This window comes from Pavona decussata, unplaced genomic scaffold, assembly GCF_977016875.1.
Source record: "Pavona decussata unplaced genomic scaffold, jaPavDecu1.1 SCAFFOLD_95, whole genome shotgun sequence".
NCBI lineage: Eukaryota > Metazoa > Cnidaria > Anthozoa > Scleractinia > Agariciidae > Pavona > Pavona decussata.
In genome coordinates, this window is record NW_028145512.1 from 30001 (window position 1) to 49333 (window position 19333).

The window sequence follows — 19333 nt, forward strand, 5'->3', positions numbered from 1 at the left end:
ATTTGAAAGTGGCTTTAAAGAAGGATATCAATCATTACAATGACATAAAAAAGAGAGAAAGAAAATAAATAACAGCTAGTCTAATCAGTTTATTCGAAAATCTGTCCCCCTCTTCCCCCTCCTCCTCCTTCTTTCTCTATCCGTCTCCCCCGATTCAATAATAATAATAATAATAATAATAATAATAATAATAATAATAATATCTCTTGTTTCTTTTAGAGTCTCTTTTAGAGAATATATACTGCTCTCAGTATAGTGGAAGATAATGTATTTAGTAAGGCAGATATAAATTTGTGACTACCTTTCTTGCATGTGTACTGATGACAGGCAGAGCAATCCACGTCATTCCACATGTACCCATGCCCTGCCCCCAGGGTGTGGACGCAGTCCTCCCCTCTAAAGTCGTTTGGCTGGCTTTGAGCCCAGTAGCGAAATTTATCAGGACATCCATCCACCCAGCTGAATAATCCTTCTGTGGCAATGTCATTTAAACCTATCCACGCTTTGTCGCCATTGTGCCTGTGCTGGATATATACGTTTTCTTCCTGGCTTTCAATAGCAGCTAGATTAGCACCCATGGCTCTGCAGATTATACTTGCATTGGACCAAGTCTCGCATGTTTCACTGGTGAAGTAACAGGAGCCATTGTAGAAACTCCAGCCGGGCTCACAGACATCTTTAAATAATAAAGTAATAAATTAAACTACGAAGCTCTTGTCGTTACCGTAATGTTAAAGGATAGACTAATGGTACGAAAAAGTTATTTGACGTAAGAGGAAAAATAGGCAACCATTTTTTTAAGGTTGTGAACCAACCCACAATTTGGCTTGCCTCCCAAGCAGTAGCTTTTCCGTGGGAGACTAAAATTTGTCCCGGCTGTAATAAAATTTCCTGTTTTCAAAAGACAACTTTTGCATGAGAAGAAGAAGAAGAAGAAGACTTGGGGAAATTTTTTTATACAGAAGCAGATCAAATCTGATACATCAAATAACATTCTCTTGAGAATGGATTTGTAGTTAGACCAAGAATTCCAGCGCTACTTATAATTTGCTATGGCTCAAAGCCTACCTGGCAAAACTGCGTAAGACACTGAAAGAGGGTCGTGTTGTTGCACAAACAGTTCCTTCACGCAAACTCTAAAGCCCGTCTTGTTTATGTACTGCAAAGAATAGAAAAACAAAATGTTTTAGAAATTAGTAACATGCAACCATAAAGAGTAAGTCTGTTCCTGAAGTTGCCCATCAAGGCGTAGATGAGATCCCGTTTTCTTAGCATAAAGTCACTAAGGGGTAACTATACTTCCCTATATAGGAAGCCAGTTTATCGCAAGGCCTCAGTTCTCGCCTCTATAATACCCTCACCCGTTCAAAGGGAGTCAGCAAGCTAGGTCCAATTCTCAAACCAAGGATCTCACCTAAAGAGCTCTTAACGATCACTCTACACTGTATGCTCACATCTCTTACGGTGCATTACAAAACACAAGTGAAGCTAAGATTAACTTACAAATCCTGCTGTTATCTTACCTCAGCCCAGGCTGAAATAGAGTTGTACAAAGGATTAAGGTTTCCTCCACTTGTTGAATGGTTTGCTGACACCAAGACTTCGGGAGAGTCATTGTAATGCTTCTTAAACACGACATCCTAAAGGAAAAAAATTCAACTGTTTGTGCATGATGGTAAAACAAACCTTTTGTAAGTTTAGAATATTTTCAAACAAAGAATGAAATAAACAATTGAAAAAATTAACCAAGCTAGCAATCATGAACTAGAGGATAAAACAACAAAAGGAAGGAAAGAAGAAATGAAAGAACAGGAAAGAAAGATAAGAAGGGAGAGACAAAATAGGAAAAGGAGAGACGAATGGTTGATTAAATTAAAAGTTCAGAATGTATGAGTGGGCAGGAGTGCATCTGGTAGAAAGTGAGTAGGAGAGCTAATAAAAAATGAACGAAGAAGCGAGTGTGAGCATACGTAAGGTTGTCTGCATGAGTGGGTTAGGGTGCATGCGCAAATGTAGGCACTACTGCAAGTGTGAATGTATAAGTTCATATGTTCGCGATCACACGTGCGGGTGGTCATCTATAAAAGGAGTCGTAACCGTCCAAAGACCGTCAGAGGATGTAAACGTGAGTGTAATAATGGCTTACCTACCTCACAAAAAGCATAGTTGAAATCTCGGGGTGGCTTGTTCGAATTGGAGAAGTATATAGCCCCATGCTCTCTAAACAGAGGTCGATGAAGCTCTTCAAACGCTATCCAATCCTGCAAAAAAGCCATTATTTGTTAGCACGTTGTCACTTGTCAACCGTCCACGAGGTTAATGTTTATGAGAGAAGAAACATAGCAGCATATTTCCATTTGTGATAAAATGAAATAGACGAATCGAAAACATTAAGAGTATGCTTCAAGAAAAACTCCAAAAACAATTGTTTTTCTTTCATCCAGTGTTTTTCCGTACCGTCCAACAAAGAGGTATAAATCGGATGCAGTTTTTCATATAACGGGCTTCGGTTGAGTTTTTGCGCGAAGTTTGAACTTGAGGAAATTATAAGGAGAGTAACAACTAAAACCACTTACAACATGAATACTTTGGTGAACACCATCAAAGTTCTGTAATTCTCTGACACAGATCTTAAAAGAATTTTTCGTGATATCTTCTAACCACACAGAAGATGCATCGTGCTTCACGCCACGCCTTTCATGCTCCGCTGACACTAGAACTGTGGGTGTCGACTTAAACTTGCTCTGTAATCAAGGACAACAAAAAGGCTTAATTTTCAACGTCAGTATGAGTGTTAATATGTAAATAAAATCGGTAAATAATAAATTCTTCTGCCTAAACTAAACTCGAAGCTTGAAATTTTCCGATTTTGTGGGTGGAGAAATTATTTAATTGACCACACTTTTTTCCATTATGTCTAGTTCAATGTACACTGACTAAGCTGGTGCGAGGGTTTGTGTCGCCACAACAGAACAGTTTCAAAAATAAAACAATACGAAATTTGCTTCCTACCGAGGGAAGTGACACAGTACGACAGCTCGTTCCAGTCCACCAAGTCGGCATGTCCATTTCACCAGATACTCCCCCGTTAGGGGCCCCCTGGTAGGCAAGCCAGTCAACAGTTGCAAACGTTTCTCCATTTCTTTTCTCGTTTCTCCCGGCCTGTGTAACACAAACTGTAAAATTGTTTTCAAGGATTTCTTCAACCCAGGCAACCACTGCTTCATGAACATAGGCGGGATCTGAGAAGTTCACGTGATTGACGGAAACCTGTATGTGAACCGGTTTGTCAGGATAAAAGACGTAAGGAGCCAGTGGAACTTGTTCACAAACTGCTTCAGCCCAAACTGGATAGTGGTGGAGGCGATGCCGGCCCTTTTGAGAAGGGAATCCTGCAAAAAAGTTAAGAACACTAAGTCAATTCAATCCTATAATGGGACTACTGTTATCAGACGTGGACACTGTAGATGGTGTGTTGTGGTGTTAACGCGATGTCGTTGGGATCTCGTGTAAATGTCAGTGTCCACTTTACGGTTGTTTAAAATTTATCTACAGCTGTGGAAATGGAGTGAAATCAGTGATATTACCTGTACAGTCACCCGGATGATAGACAGTGAAATTTGCTCTCAGATGGCACATTTCACGCTGGAACACACACACATTGTCATATGTGGTACCATTAGAGGAACACACAGGCTCTTCATACGACGGACAATTATCCACGCATATGCACCGCGCGTCCCTGGGACCAAATGCCTTACAAACGGCAAAGTACTTACAGGAAACATTAATGCACGGATCAACATCTGTAACATGAAATGCAAAGAATTTTATGTTTTGTTTTTCTCAAAATAAGTACTCTAACTTTAGAGGGTTTACATGTTACAAGGAATAAGAAAATGAAAGAAATTATTATAAAATGCACGGCAAGAAAACCCTCATTTACCAGTGATTTTACCAAACGGAGAATTCTAGGAAAATTTAGTATTTGCCTTCAGTTTTCCGATGTTGGAAAATGTTCTGTAAATTAGTGGTTTTTCTTTTGTGAACGCTGGCAAAATGTAAAGTTTATCATATGTTTTCCATCACGCGGAAAACCGCCAGTCAACGCCTTGTATTCAGAACCGTTTTCTTTATATTTTCCCGCCTGGGTGAACGCGGCGTTTATCGTAGGTTTTCTAACTGTATCTGTTTGCGGTTAACACAAGGTAAACATGGCATTTACTGTTAATTTTGCTGCGCTCGAAAACTTCCTGTGAACACTTTGTTTTCCAAAATGTTTTCAGACGGTTTTCCCAAGAGGGTAAACGCGGTGTTTGTCTTAGATTTTCTTCACAGTTATATTCACGGTAAACACAAGGAAGACATGACATTCGCCAGCAATTTTGCTGGGCTGAAAAAACTTCTGTGAACACTTTGTTTTTCAAAATGTTTTCAGATGTTTTCCCAAGAGAGTAAACGCGGTATTTGTCTCGCGTTTTCTTTACATTTATATTCACAGTTAATATAAGGAAGACATGATATTATCCGTGAAGTTTGCTGCGCTGGAAAAACTCCCGTTGGCACTTTGTTTTCCAATGTGTTTTCAGGAGTTTCCCAAGAGGTTAAGCGCTAAGTACCAATCGACTCTGGGACTGCGGGAGCACTCGTTTTACTCACTTCATTTAAATATTCATCAATTCTGGGACCGCGGGACTGCCAAAGCGCTCGTTTTACTCACTTCATTTAAATATTCATCAACTCTGGGACTGCGGGACTGCGGGAGCACTCGTTTTACACACTAAGATTTAAATATCCTTCTTTACATTTTCCCGCCTGAGTGAACGCGGCGTTTATCGTAGGTTTTCTAGCTGTATCTGTTTGCGGTTAACACATGGTAATCATGAGATTAACTGTTAATTTTGCTGCGCTCGAAAAACTCCTGTGAACACTTTGTTTTCCAAAATGTTTTCAGACGGTTTTCCCAAGAGGGTAAACGCGGTGTTTGTCTCACGTTTTCTTTACATTTATATTCACGGTAAATACAAGGAAGACATGACATTCGCCAGCAATTTTGCTGGGCTGAAAAAACTCCTGTGAACACTTTGTTTTTCGAAACTGTTTTTAGATGTTTTCCCAACAAAGTAAACGCAGTGTTTGTCTCGCGTTTTCTTTACATTCATATTCACGGTTAACACAAGGAAGACATGATATTCACCGTGAAGTTTGCTGCACTGGAAAAACTGAACACTTTGTTTTTCAAAATGTTTTCAGATGTTTTCCCAAGAGGGTAAGCGCTAAGTACCAATCGACTCTAGGACTGCGGGAGCACTCGTTTTACTCACTTCATATTTAAAAATATTCATTAACTCTGGGACTGCGGGACTGCGGGAGCACTCGTTTTACTCACTTCAGTTAATATATTCCGGCATCAACTCTGGGACTGCGGGACTGCCAAAGCGCTCGTTTTACTCACTTCATTTAAATATTCATCAACTCTGGCTTCGGGAGCACTCGTTTTACTCACTTTAATAGATTTAAGTATCCATCGACTCTAGGACTGCGGGAGCACTTCTTTTTCAAGTAAGATATTTAGCAATCGAGACATCATATTCACCGTGAAGTTTGCTGCACTCGAAAAACTCCCGTGAACACTTTGTTTTCCAAAATGTTTTCAGGTGTTTTCCCAAGAAGGTAAACGCGATGTAAGTCTCGAGTTTTCTATTCCTTTCTCCTGACGGTTAACACAAGGAAAACATGACATTCGAAGGAAATTTTGCTTAGCCTGCGAACAGGCTCCCAATTAAGTGGGGTATAGCCGTAAGGGCGAAAAGAAAAGTCAGTAAGCGCACGGTTTTGCTGCGGTTGAGCCTGAATAGGAATAACGTGCGCCACAACGAGAACATTGTATGCGACGTCTGTTCCTTTTCTTGAACTTTGCAGGAGAACTTCGTTTCGGCATACTAGTAAATACTTAAATTTTAGTGGAAACACCAGAGTTCCGAATTCTTTTCTTCTTGTGACAAATTTTGGCGCCTGCAGCTTGCCTGCAACGAAAACTGCTGATCAAAACTACTTTGGGCTTTTGAAATGCTGGCCAAGAAGGAGTCTTTGTGGCTGTCTCGTCCGCAGGCGTCGCTCCTTGATCGTGTGCTGTTCGTGTGGCGTTGTGGGATTGATTTAGCGCGGTGCGCGTGGCGTTGTGGGACTGATGCAGCTCGGCGCCTGGGGACGAGGCAGGCTTCTTGGATTGTTTATGCACCTATCAATGTTAAGCCCGAGGGGGGGGACCCCGGGCATATGTGGGGCATTTGACCTCTTTTGCCTTCCCCACCCTCGGGAGTTTGACTTAGAATCAGGGCCCCAGGGTGGGGACGTTTGTTTTTTTTTGCGAGGAGGACTGGTAGCTAGTCACGTCTGTGCCGGCCAGATTAGCGTAGCTCAAGGTGCATTTAGGTTTTGTATTAGATTGAGAAAAATAATGATATCTGATTGTATCATTCTAGATTCGCGTAGCTCAACAAGGTCCATTCAGATTTTGTATTAGATTGAGAAAATGATATCTTATTGTATCATTCTAGATTCGTGTAGCTCAACAAGGTCCATTCAGTTTTTGTATTAGATTGAGAAAATGATATCTGATTGTATGACTTGAAATGCTAGATTCGTATTTTCTACATGGTACATTCTTTTCCGTATTAGATTGAGAAAATATCTGATTGTATGACTTGAAATGCTAGATTTGTAAAGCTCAACATGGTATACAGCTCGCGTTGTTCCTGTAAGATTGAGACAATTATATTTGATTTTTTCACGTGAAATGCTAGATTTGTTGATTATTTTCCTCGGATTACACAAAGCATCAAAGGAGTTTAAAATATAAAAAAAAAAAGCTTGGCAATTTATATCAATTATTTGTAAAATATACACAACAACTACTATGAACTTTAGGGATATTACTTCCCTAAGGTGGGGATATTTGATCTTATTTGACCCAGTTTTGGGGCCCCACGGTGGGGACTTTGACCAAAAAATCTTCTGAAAAGTCAAATGCCCCACATATGCCCGGGGTCCCCCCACTCGGGGTTAACATTGATAGGTGCATTATACATTTGTTCCCGCCGTTGTTGCCTAAGTTGTCTTCACAATCGGCGGCGTCATATGCCGTCTAATGCCGTTTTTAAGGCCATCGAAAAGATCCAGGAAACTATGGAGAATGGTTTCAAGGCCATAGAAGCAAGGATCGCTTCTTTGGAGGAGAAGGTAAATCACGATGTAGCTACGCAGGCTAACAGCGTTGGATCGTGTACGCCATCACCAGACAGTTCAGGCAGAAAGCGAAAGATTCACAGAAACCCTGATCTGTCGGTAAGTAGGCTCTTTATGGAAAGCCGATCATGGATTTGTTGTTTCTGTGTATGTTTGCTCATAGGAAGGGGACATATCTTAGTTTCTACGCCAAATGAACGTTGGAAACCTTTGTATTTTTCAAATTTCGCGCCTCGATCGGCGAGCAATTTTTCACACCTTTTGTTCCGAAACCCCCGCGTAACGGCTAGGAGATCATTTTGTTTTTAATGAAAACGACCTCAAAACATTGCGATTTGGTGACCGGCAAGCTTGGCAAAAATACAACCTTTTGTATCCCTAGGCCATTGCGTTCTAAGCATGGAGATTCTTTTCAGCAGTCTTTATAAGACAAAATATTTTGTGTTCACAGCACTATATCCGCTCCAAGATGGATCAGTTGGAACTGTCCTGGAATACCGACAAGAAGTGAGTTCTTTAAGTTTTTTATGCATCAGTCAATTTTAGCGGCTTTTGTTACTTTTAAGGAGGCTCGTAAGGGTTTTGTCATTGTTGTAGTGTCTGTGAACTTATGAAAGATAATTGCAAAAAATTGCATGTGGGAATATGGACAAACTATAAACATCTTTGTAACTCAGTTGTTGGGCAATACCTTAAAGGTAGTTCTGATGTCATTTGGGTTACCATGGCAACAGGTTAGCTCACAAAAAATGACCTCTAACTTTCAGATTTTGCATAGTCAGTTACCTAGTGTGTTTATTGCTTGTTGGAAAGCATCCTAAATTCTTTAACTCCTTTGGAAATATTACAAAAGTTATCTACAGTAGTGGATCTTGTGTTATTCCAAAAAAGGCATTTTTTCACGTACAGAATATTCAACTTGATAAATTTCACCCAGAAAATTCTATTGGAAGTGGCATACTGAATGTTGCATGCATGCAAAAAATCAAAATAGGTCACTGTGCAAAATTTCGAGATTACAACAAATGTTTCTTGCTGCTTTTATTCCCGGTTGCTTAATTGATTGAGTTCGGCAATCAAACCTAAAAAATTGTGTGAGAGTTCGCTTTCTGAATCCAATCACATTTAATCGAATGGTGCAAACCATCAGTTGAAATAGACAAAAATTTTGAAAAGTCTTTTTTAGCATGTAAGAACAACAAAGAATTAGGTGAAATGAACAGTAGATTGATGTAGCTTTGCTGAAACATCATTTTATGATCTACTACTGTTATCATTTTTAATCGAATATATGCCAACTTTGGCTACCAAACCTAATCAAACCAAATCAAAGGTCAATTGCTCCAATTTTTGTGTGAGAGTTTGATTGTGTTTGATTGTCAAACTCAATTGATCCCAGTCGTTCGATTAAGTTCGATAAATGAAATGTTCTACATGAATTTGGTTCGAGTAGTTACGTCGGGCACGCGCACACATGGCTACAAACCCTTTTGAGCCTTTTGGGACTCACGCTAAGTAGAGAAAACAGTGCCTAAACGTACACGCAAAATTGCGTGGATATTAATCATGCAATGATTAATTTTTTTACGTTTAGGTTTTTTGGAGTTTGGAAAGCAGATTTCAAACAAATGCGTGGATTTTACATGTGCATTTAGACAGTGTTTTCTGTATAATATAGTGTGAATCCCTTAAAAGTAATAAAAGCTATTTCAACAGTGCCCATAAATAAAAAATATATATATATGTAATTTAGTACAAGTGTTTACTAGCAAGGGTTCCACTGTGAAGCATTCATACCTTTCAAATAAATAAATAATAATGATATTGACAAGTCCTTGGGGATTGTTCTCTGTACTGACCCACACTCTTGCTAGTGTGCTAAATGTCTCTTCTTTGAATTTACCTAATATGGTTTCCCTATGCATCAGGGGAAGAAGTAAGCAGCTTACTGTATAAGATGATCCACTTATAAGATGGCTCCATAGGGTTTTCACTTATAATATGCTGAGCACTATATGTATGTTACACATTGAGAGCCAGCTTTCTCTTGTTTTTGCATGTACATGTACTAATTGTTCGTTGAAATCACCCGAAATGTAAACATTAAGAACAAAACTGTCCTCCAACCGTTGCTGGCAAAATAATGCCCTTCAGTCTCAAGTTAAAACTGCTCAAACACAGGTTTTTGTCAGCATGTATAGGCCTTGATTTCAAATTTTGTCGTATTTTCTTCAGCAAAATCTTCTGAAATTTTAACAGTGGATAGAAACTCATCAGAAAAATCTTTTAAGAGCAAAAATGGTAGGGGTTACAAATTCAGATTCTTTGGTTTTTGCAAATTTGTGGTTTTTGCTACTGCCTAAAAACTTAATTGTCTTACTGATCAAGTTTTTGCGAAAATTGAGCCCTTATTGGAGAAAGTTATTTGAAACCTCTCAGGTGCAAGTTTTTAGGAAATTTAACTGAAGAAAAAGCTAAGAAAATCCGAGTGAAAGTTTAAATTTCACAGACAATAATGACATCTTAGAATACGAATTTGCCAAGATTGCTTTCTGAGCATGCATGAATTTTAGAGCAACGGGCTTGTTTGCGCAACCAAATTGGATTAAACAACCTCAGTTGCATTACTCTTAAGTTCACGCATGCCCAAATAGCAATCTTGGAAAATTGTTAGTGTATCATTGCCTGTGAAAATGTAAACTTTCAACTAGATTTTCTCACTTTTCCTTCTGTGAAATTTCTTAAAAACTGGCCAGTGAAAACTAGCACTAAGGCTTCCAATAATTTGCTCAGTTTTCACAAAAAAATGTCAAGACAAGTTTTTACACATTGGCAAAAACCACAATTATTTGCAAAAGGCAAATAATCTGCCTTTGTAACCCCTATTTCTGTTGAGGTTCTATCTGCTGTGAAAGTTTCAGAAGATTTCACTAAAGGAAATTAAAAACAAAATGAAAACCTTAAATACACACTGACAAATACCTGTGCTTGAGTAGTTTCAACTTGAGACTCAAAGGCATAATTGTACCCGTGAGGGTTCAAGGACACAGCTTGGCTCTTGATTGTCGCATTTTGACTGATTTCATTGAATCGGTAAAAAGGAAACTAGAGAAAACTGGCTTTCAATGTGTAACATTGTGCGTGCCATATTATACAAAGTCATGTAAGTGAAAACCCTATGGCGCCGTCTAAAACTGAGGATTAATAAGGACGGACCCTTTCAGGCATGTTAATTCCTAATTGGTTAAATCTTAATGAAGAACAACCTCTTAAACTGAATTGTGTAATGTACATGTACCTGTGGCCATCAGCAAATTTCCTTTCTCTATCTCTCTAGGCATTCCTTGACTATACCATATATCATATAATATAATGTAAAGGAAAAGTTAATGTAATTTTGATTGGATGAAAGACTGATGAGTTGTTGAATTTGATTTCTGTATTGATGTTTCAAGATTGTTCCAAGCAACCAGCATTTAAGATCATTCCCCTGTTTTGCAGTGCGCAACTCTACTGCGCACAATGGCAAAATAAAAAATTTTCGCTCATTCTAGCTAACTACTGAGTATCACTCAATCTGACTTGGAGTGATAAAAATCTGCGAGTCAGCGAGCCATGCGAGCCAAGGTGTGAGCCATGCGAGCCATGCGAGCCGTGCGAGCCATGCGAGCCATGCGAGTCACGCGAGTCATGCGAGCCACAGTATAAATGTTAAGAATTCTTATTTGTTGTATTTACATTCACATAAGAACAAGAACAAGAGCATCGGAACAAGATGAATAACATCGCAATATTTAATTCTTACAGTGGGACAACGCAAACCATCATATTTCAGTTTTTTGTTAATTGACACGTCAGGACTGATTGTCGGTGTCATTCCAATCTTGTAAGGTATGATAAATGAGTACTCAAAGATGAGCGAAGTCAATATTGTCGCACTAAATCCAATTTGAAAAGAGGCAGCATAACAAAAGCATTTGCTGTCAGTTGGTGGGTCGAATGCTATCTCGAAACCAGCCTCTGCCACACTAGTGGCGAGTTTTGAAGAAAGACTTGTCTAAGGGAAAGGACAACCACATGCAGCAGTCAGCCAACCGACAGAGTTCTGATAACTCTGATTGCACTAAAGACCAAACCTGTTAAAATGGCGCGATTTACTCACCATTCTTGACGCCAACACACGGAGGTCGATGTGCTGTTCTTTTCTTCTTCTTCTTTTTTTTTTTTTCTTGAATGAAGTTCCAGGGTGTCAGTAAAACGCGGGGCCGGGGTCGGGGTCGGGGTCGGGGTCGTTTTTTTTTTCCTTTCTTTTTTCTTTAATTTTTTTTATTTTCAACATCACAGGTCATTTGTGGGTCAAATAAGGATTAAAGCCAATATAAAAAAGTTAAGTCTCTAAAGCTTACTTGCTTAGGATAGGTCATCGGTGACAACACTCGTTGCAGTCCCGTATTCTGGCGGACATTGGTTCCGTGAATTGACTACCTTTTATTCCTCGAAGAAACGTAATGAGGCAAAAATACAAGGTACGAGACAATATATTTCCTTGAACTAACAAATTCGTGAACTAGAATGTGCATGAACTTACTATGTACACTGGCCCCGCCGCCTTCCATGGTCGTGCTCGTTTGTTACATTCCATGTCACGCGTGACTATTATTTCCGAGAATGAAATAAACATGCGTTCGAATTCCTTTGTAAAGCTTGGCTTTTGAATAGAATGTAGAACATTTATCTGGAAATCTTTCCGAAAAAGACGCATTAACTGACAAAAAAAAAAGATTCAAAATACTTGAGAGACAATTGTTATTCTTGAAATACTTGTGCTGTAATGTAAAGAAAAATTCATAGTTTTATAAAACTAAACAAACAAATCTACCGATTGCCGAATTTTTGTGCTCAACAACGCGTTGATTAAGGTGTCGGGCTGCGCAGCCGACATAATCTGCATCGCACAGATCACATGAAAAATGGTAAACTCAACACACTGCTTATTCACAGTTGACAGCTTGATTTCTTTGGGTTTAAGATCTTGCCCCAAAATCTTGCTCACGAAAACTTTACCAGTTCTCGTGAGCAAGAAATTGGGGCAAGATCTTAAACTCAAAGAAATCAAGCCGTCAATTCATTTAGGTAGCGGTGCAGCCGTATGTTTTTCTCGGATTTTTTTTTTTCTGAAGTCTTGAACCTTAATAAATTTTTACGTGTTGTTTTTATTTTTTTGCGCATCTTGGGCGATTTTGAATAGGCAAAATTCTCTTTAAAATTATAACAAAAACGAAAAAAAAAAAAAAAAAAAAAACAGAGAAAAAATTCGTCCAAAATTTTCTCACGCGAATGTAAATAAAACAAATAAAAATTCTTAACATTTGCACTGTGGCTCGCATGACTCGCATGACTCGCGTGACTCGCATGGCTCGCACGGTGGCTCGCATGGCTCGCTGGCTCGCAGATTTCGCAAACCCTCTGACTTGCATCTAACAATAAAATTCTTAAGTTGCATTTTACGCTGAATTTAAGGTGTTTTCATAAGACTCGCCCCAGGCCCTTCGCGGAGAAACCAGTTTTGGAGCTCGATTTACCACTGCTTTGTGAAATATCTGCAAAACCAACCCGGTGAACCTATTTTCTTTTTTTCAGATTTCTAACCACAATATCGTTTGCCAACTACCGTGAAAATTTAAGGAAAATCCTAGTGTTAGAAATATCAAATTTTGCGCCTAATATCTAGCCAATGAACATTTTGGCCTACCTTCAGAGGTAACGAATTAGATTATTTTGTTGAATATCTCAGCACAGGCGGCCAAACGCGAAATAAGAGTAGTTATTTTGAATGGATTAATTTTGTGGCACATTTATTATCATTTGTAGGGAGAATGAAGACCCAAACCGGGCAGTTACAACAACCTTACTAAGAGAGATCAAAGAAGTAGAACAAATCAAAAATGATCCACTCTGCACAGAGAGGTAATTTTGGGTAAGTTTTTATGATCATGCATATGTCTGTGTGTATACTGTATGACTTAATAATTATTAAAAGGTACTGGATTTTCATTAAATGCAAGGCAAGGCCCAGATGATATAACAGCAGTGGTCACACTATCACTTTTACCAAATGAATAGGAAAAAACCTTTGTCACTTGGCAGCCATGTTGAGTCTCAGAAGAATGAAAAGCTTTGTTTTCACATGGCAAGCCTTGCACTGCAAAAGCAATTCTTGTTTTCTTCTGAGACTCAACATGGCCACATGTGACAAAGGTCTATTCACTGGGATTTCACGAGACTGGGAGTGAGAAAGAAGGGAGGGATCGAGCCTGTGGACATTCTTTTGATGGGGCATTCCATGATACCAAATTCTGGTATCATGATTTGATTGGTTAGATACTTTTTTTAGATAACTGTTGACAGCTTTGCAAACAATGTTAACTTTAGTTATTAAACATCATTTTGAATGGCTTGTGGTGTAAATTTGCATCATTTTGTCAAAGAAGCTGAGCTTTTTGCTTCTAGTTTGGAGAGGCAAAATGATGGCATCAAAAAGATGTTGACAGCCTCTGTCCCTTTTCTTTCTAGCCCTCAGACCAATCTCTGCTTGTGGTTTCTCTTCACCCTATAACCCACTTAGGAGCTTGTTCACACTGGCAGGATAGAGTAAAGTATATATCAGGCTGCTGAAAGAGCAGTTTTTGTTTCATATTTTATTATATTCTCATCTTTTTCTTTTGAGAAAGCCTACTTTTTTAATAAAACCCTGACCAGTGTACCCACATGAAGCAAGAACAGCCACAATTCTGATTGTTGTATCGATCATGTGCACAGGGCTTGTGTAAAATGCATTAGGATGATATGGTTTGTAAACCTTCAGTCCTGAGAATACAAAAATATATGAAACAGCAAATTTATTGTACTGGCAACTAATTCAGTGTGTTGTGCTTTCAGATGCTATTTCTCAGAACTATGCCTCTAGCAAGAAGAGAAAGAGGCCAGAAGAAAATGGCACCTATGAAAAGTATCAGCAAGAGCAGAAGAGGAGGCAAAGGATCAAAAGAGTAAGCATTGTATCACTGATAAAATAACACATGATAGGATGTAAGTTTCAGAATATATTATTGCTGTACACACTTGAAAGATATAAACCATGAATGATAACACCCAACAGCTTTTGGGAAACTTTCGACCCACATGACTGTATGAACTTATTTGTATTTTTTTTTTTGCTAGAGAGTAAAAGCACATGAAGATTTTAACCCTTTCCCGACCAAGAGTGCCATATGGCACAAGACGCAATTATGAGCTCAGTATTTGGTCAATTTGAGTGAAATTTGCACAACCAAAAGATCTTTGAAAGATCCATAAATTGAAGGCATAAAATCATGCCCCCCTCCTATATGAGACTTGATTTACCACCCCTCAAGCTTTTGGATTTTTTTTCCTTTGTACGTTAAGGGTCCAGTTGATATCTTACAACAAGCAATGCACTGAGAGCTGTACATTAAGCTATAGTTTAGGGGGATACCCAGTATGTACAACGAATAAGAACATTTTCAATGTGTTTCTTCTTTCGTTTTGGACTTTTCTCACTCTAATATGTGACCTCCATCTCTGTTGGTGTGATTTATATCACACCCCAGAAAATACCTTTTAAATGGTATATCACATGTGGTCTCCCAGTTCATAGTTAGCGATTTAGAAAAATTCGCCATTTCCCTTGGACGGGAAAGGGTTAAGGCTTAAAAAATTTGCATTTTTCTTGTCGACGAGAGAAAAACATGAAATATGCATACCCCATAATTCCATAAAGTTGTATTGTTTGCACTTTGCCCAAGGCAATGCTTTTTTTTCAATCTAGTGAAAATGTTTTGGATCCCAGGTTTGGTTTATACTAAATATATTCCTGTAGATGCCACTATCTGATTTAGTTTAAATGACCGATGCATCCAGTAGAACACATCATTTTTTTCTTTTCTAAGATTACTTTCGGGTATTTGAAAGGAATGTTTGTTTAGCTAATGCAGTTTGATTTCTGTGGATTATTCACAAATCCCATCCCTTGAATTTATGAGCTGTTGTTGAATTTCCAGAAATCCTAGCTAGCTGTACAGTACATCACTCTTGACACTTCATTTTTCCCAAAGAAAGCAAAGGGAATTAGTTTTCTTGTGATATGAAAGTTTCAGGTGATGTTTCATCAAATATTGAAAGAAAATGCAAGCTCCTCATCCATTAACTAAATACAAATTACTTATAAAAGGCTTTCTGTAAAAGGACCAGTGGGCTACAGCTCTGTTATAATAAATTGAAAGTCTCAAGGCATCACAGTGATGCTACATGTACGCTGAAGTGCATTTGCTGCCTATTTTTGAATTATGTATAATCATTTTGCCTCAAATTAAAAACAGTTATTTGCTCTTAATAACTTGTTTCTATCTGTTAATTCTGTCAATTTAGAAACTGGAAAAAAAAAGACTGAAAGTTGTGAACGAAGAAGAGAAAGAGGACGAAATATTTGTATCCCTCCACATCAGCCTTGTCTCCTCAGATACTGGAGAGTGGAGGAAGTGTCAGACCTTTTTAAGACACTGGATGACAGGTGGAAGGCAGCAATGACACCACAACAAAAGCGTCAATCAGTAAGCCGAAGAAATGGCCTTCCAAGTCTTCGGAGCCCAAAATTATGGAGTTCCCCAGCAGTTAGTTTGGGCTGTACGATCTTTGTAGATCACTCAGCTATAGTTTTGGGGGCAGTAATGTTATTAAGGGTTTCATGCAAAAGGTATGCAAGCTGCTTGAAATCAACACTTTTCTGGCTGTATACAAGAACTCAATGAGTTGAAAGATTTTTTTATTAAACAAAGTCTTTGAAGTCCTTGAAACTGAGTGTTGCAGTTATAATAGAATCAATCAAGCTCATAGCTTTTGCATTTTATCCTTCAAATAATAACAAAGAAATTCTTTTTTCTCATAGACTGCCTCCTTTTTGGATATCAGACATTTAATACTAGGGTTATACATTGTAGTATTTTTCTTCATTTCAGTGTTTTTGCCTTTATAATCAGCTTTTACATTTTTACATGATACAACTGTATCTTGTACAGGGTATGTGTATATAGTTTCTTAGTACAAGATATCAAAAAAAAAAATATTCTACAGCTGTTCTTTGACTGTCATCCACATTTTTTTTTATTTGAATGAAGTATTTTTGAGAGCAGTTGTCTCTTGAACAACATGTACAGGGTATGTGTCTATAGTTTCTTAGTACATGTTGTTTAAGAGACAGCTGCTCTCCAAAAAACTTCATTCAAATAAAAAAAAAATAGTAGATGACAGTCAAAGGACAGCTGTAGAATTTTTTTTTTTTTTCATTACTACAAGTTGTTCATGCATGTGATTGACTGTGTTGAAATGCACATGTGATCATACTAAAAATTAAATGACATCTTCCAAGTCACAACTTTCTGAGTTGAATGAAACTTTTGGGTGCTTGGGAGAGGTAGCTTGACTGCAAGGTTAAGTTTGTACAGGGTGACATTGCATCAGGGTTTGTGTTAATTTTACTTGCTTACAATCTAAGAGGTTATAGTAAATGAGCGTAATTTGCTTCTTTGCCAGTAGGTAATACTGATAACTGATTGTAGTAATGTTGGTGGGTCCTTTTTTCTCAGCTTTGTTTTTGTATTCTTGTTGTATTATATAAAATTCTGAGTTCTCTTTTGGACAAACTGACACCACATCTAGTTTAGTACGGTTAAATGAAAGAGCAGTGTTATTTAATTTCATAGACATTGTTTGTTGGAGTGGGGGATGAAAGTAACTATAAATCTGGAAACTTATTTTGTTTGTTTCTCATATCTGATTTTAGTATTGTAATACTTCAACACCAGTGTACATTTAAATAAACGATATTGTTGGAATTCAGAGTTGTTATCTTTCATCCTAACATTTAACACTGGGGAGGGAAGTTTTTATAACGTAGTCCGCTGTTTCCCTTAGTTCATTCCAAATAAACAGTTAGCAAAAACCATAAATCGCGCCAAATAATCTAGAGTTTGGCTGGGGGAATGGCGAAGCAGGAAAACCCTCGGAATTCACTACCCCAGAAAAAAAGACAAAAAAACGCCTAGCGTATATCGGAATATAAAAAATAATTACCATGTTTAAACCGAACAGCGAACGCTGGAAAACTAGCGTTTTCTTGAATTCACCTTTCCAGAAATACAAGAAAACGCGAGGAAGAACGCCGGGTAAAAACAATTTTCCGTGCGTTTATCGTTCGGTGAACGCAAGAAAATACGCGTTTTCTTGAATTCACCGTCCTAGAAAACAGCGTGAAACGCCAGAAAAACACCGGCGAACGCCGGAATATTCATTATTTTCCGAGTTTTGACCGTTTGGTGAACACTGGAAAACAGGCGTTTTCTTCAATTCTCTTGAATTCACTGTCCCAGAAAATGTAAGAAAACACAGCAAAACGCCTCTGAACGGCCGATTATTCGCTGTTTTCCGAGCGTAAACGGATCGGTAAACACTGAAAAACATACGTTTTCTTGAATTTACATGAATTCACCGTCCCAGAAAATGCAAGAATACGCAAGAAAAACGCTTGCGAACTCCGGAATATTGGCTATTTTCCAAGCGTTAACTGATCGGTGAACGCTTGAAAACATACGTTTTCTTGAATTTACATGAATTCACCGTCCCAGAAAATGCAAGAATACGCAAGAAAAACGCTTGCGAACGCCGGAATATAGGCTGTTTTCCAAGCGTTAACTGATAGGTAAACGCTAGTTTTCCAGTGTTTACCTACGTTGAACAGGGATTTTCCGTGACGGAAAACAACGTAAAACGCAGGTTTTTACTGGATAACGGCGGTGAACGCGACGTTGGTCGGTGGGAAAACTCCAGTAAACGCCCGGAATACAAGACGTTTTACGAGTGTTAACCGGCCGGTGAACGCCAGAAAACGTGCGTTTTCCAGCGTTCACCGCCACAGAAAACTGCCGGATAATGGAACGAATACTCCAATTCACCGGCACGAAAACTCGCCGAAAAGATTGGATTTTCCGTTTTGGTGAACACTGAAAAATACTGGAAAATACCACATTTTGCGTAAGTTCGCCGCGTGTTTTCTGAACGGTAAAATCCCACTTTTCCTGCCGTGATGCATTATTAAATCGCTGTTACGTAGCGAGAATAGATTGCTGGTTGTTTTCTTGGAAGCCAAGCAATAGACCATTTCCGAGTTGCTCTGAACCTCATTATGAAAGCGAGGCTAAGTGCAAAGTTATTGTTATGAAAATTAGTTTTCATTCATATGCAATCAAAACTAATTTTCATATGAAAAGCTTGCACTTAGCCTCGCTTTCATAATGAGGTTTAAAGCACCTCGGAAATGGCCTATTGTGGCCCCTCGGCTAAAGCCGGGTCATGTTCTGCATGCAAACAACTTTCAAATTTTATCCATCTCAACTGTTTCACCAAATGAAGGAATATAAATAATAATAAAAAAAAACCTTCAGATGCGGTTTTCTGTTTTACAACATTGTTATTATAAACGCTGTGTAATTTATTCATATTCTTTTGTTGAAAGTGGCTCAAACTTTTAGCAAACAGATTCAAATGTCCGAAACCTGCCAGCTGAGATATTTTTGGCTTTCCAAAAATTCTTGCTGACCTTATGTCAAACGACATTTTTGTCCGCTCGTTAAGTTTCATTACAGGACTGGATTAATAAAATCATAACTTTTAAAAAGTAAGTAATTTCCAATATGTTATGTAACGTTTAAAATACGAGCAGCCGTGTTCTGTCGGGATTTAAAACCACGAGGCGCAGCCGAGTGGTGTTAGACCCGATAAAACACATCCTGCGAGTTTTTTGAACGGCTTCAAAAACGTTCCTGGAAATGCGTGTGTCAAGAGAGTTCATAACAATAATGCTTTTGTGAACGTTGGAAATTAGCATTAGAGAAAAACATTAAACACTGCACACTTATAAGGAGGAGGTTTTATCGGGTTTTAAAACCACCGCACGTGATGTTTTATCGACCATTTGATAGGTCAAATGGCCTTATGAATTATTAATGGTTTT

The 19333-nt window shown here is 38.4% G+C and overlaps 2 protein-coding genes across 3 annotated transcripts in view; one reads left to right on the forward strand and one right to left on the reverse strand.

The window, feature by feature from the left end:
- Nucleotides 1-19333, reverse strand: part of LOC146472932 (uncharacterized) — a 55787-nt gene that overhangs the window by 10438 nt on the left and 26016 nt on the right. The window contains exons 6-12 of one of the 2 annotated variants that reach the window (XM_085118719.1): nucleotides 3588-3806; nucleotides 3013-3392; nucleotides 2577-2744; nucleotides 2151-2261; nucleotides 1524-1640; nucleotides 1069-1159; nucleotides 302-676 (exon numbers count right to left, since the gene is read on the reverse strand). The exons of the other annotated variant lie outside the window; for it this stretch is intronic. Of the exons in view, the coding sequence (XP_084974845.1) occupies nucleotides 302-676; nucleotides 1069-1159; nucleotides 1524-1640; nucleotides 2151-2261; nucleotides 2577-2744; nucleotides 3013-3392; nucleotides 3588-3806 (1461 nt within the window). The remainder of the gene's footprint in view (nucleotides 1-301; nucleotides 677-1068; nucleotides 1160-1523; nucleotides 1641-2150; nucleotides 2262-2576; nucleotides 2745-3012; nucleotides 3393-3587; nucleotides 3807-19333) is intronic. 2 annotated transcript variants of the gene reach the window in all.
- On the forward strand, nucleotides 7090-17159 carry LOC146472934 (uncharacterized). The gene is made up of 5 exons (XM_085118682.1): nucleotides 7090-7347; nucleotides 7700-7755; nucleotides 13120-13215; nucleotides 14188-14297; nucleotides 15697-17159. The coding sequence occupies exons 1-4, from the start codon at nucleotides 7141-7143 to the stop codon at nucleotides 14213-14215; spliced, it is 387 nt and encodes a 128-aa protein (XP_084974808.1). The 5' UTR covers nucleotides 7090-7140; the 3' UTR covers nucleotides 14216-14297; nucleotides 15697-17159.

Excerpts from the sequence above, each read along its gene's own strand:
- LOC146472934 (XM_085118682.1), top strand. The coding sequence starts at position 7,141 with ATGCCGTCTAATGCCGTTTTTAAGGCCATCGAAAAGATCCAGGAAACT. Across the intron at positions 7,348-7,699 it reads ACAGAAACCCTGATCTGTCG|CACTATATCCGCTCCAAGAT; the intron begins GTAAGTAGGCTC and ends TTGTGTTCACAG. Across the intron at positions 13,216-14,187 it reads GATCCACTCTGCACAGAGAG|ATGCTATTTCTCAGAACTAT; the intron begins GTAATTTTGGGT and ends TTGTGCTTTCAG.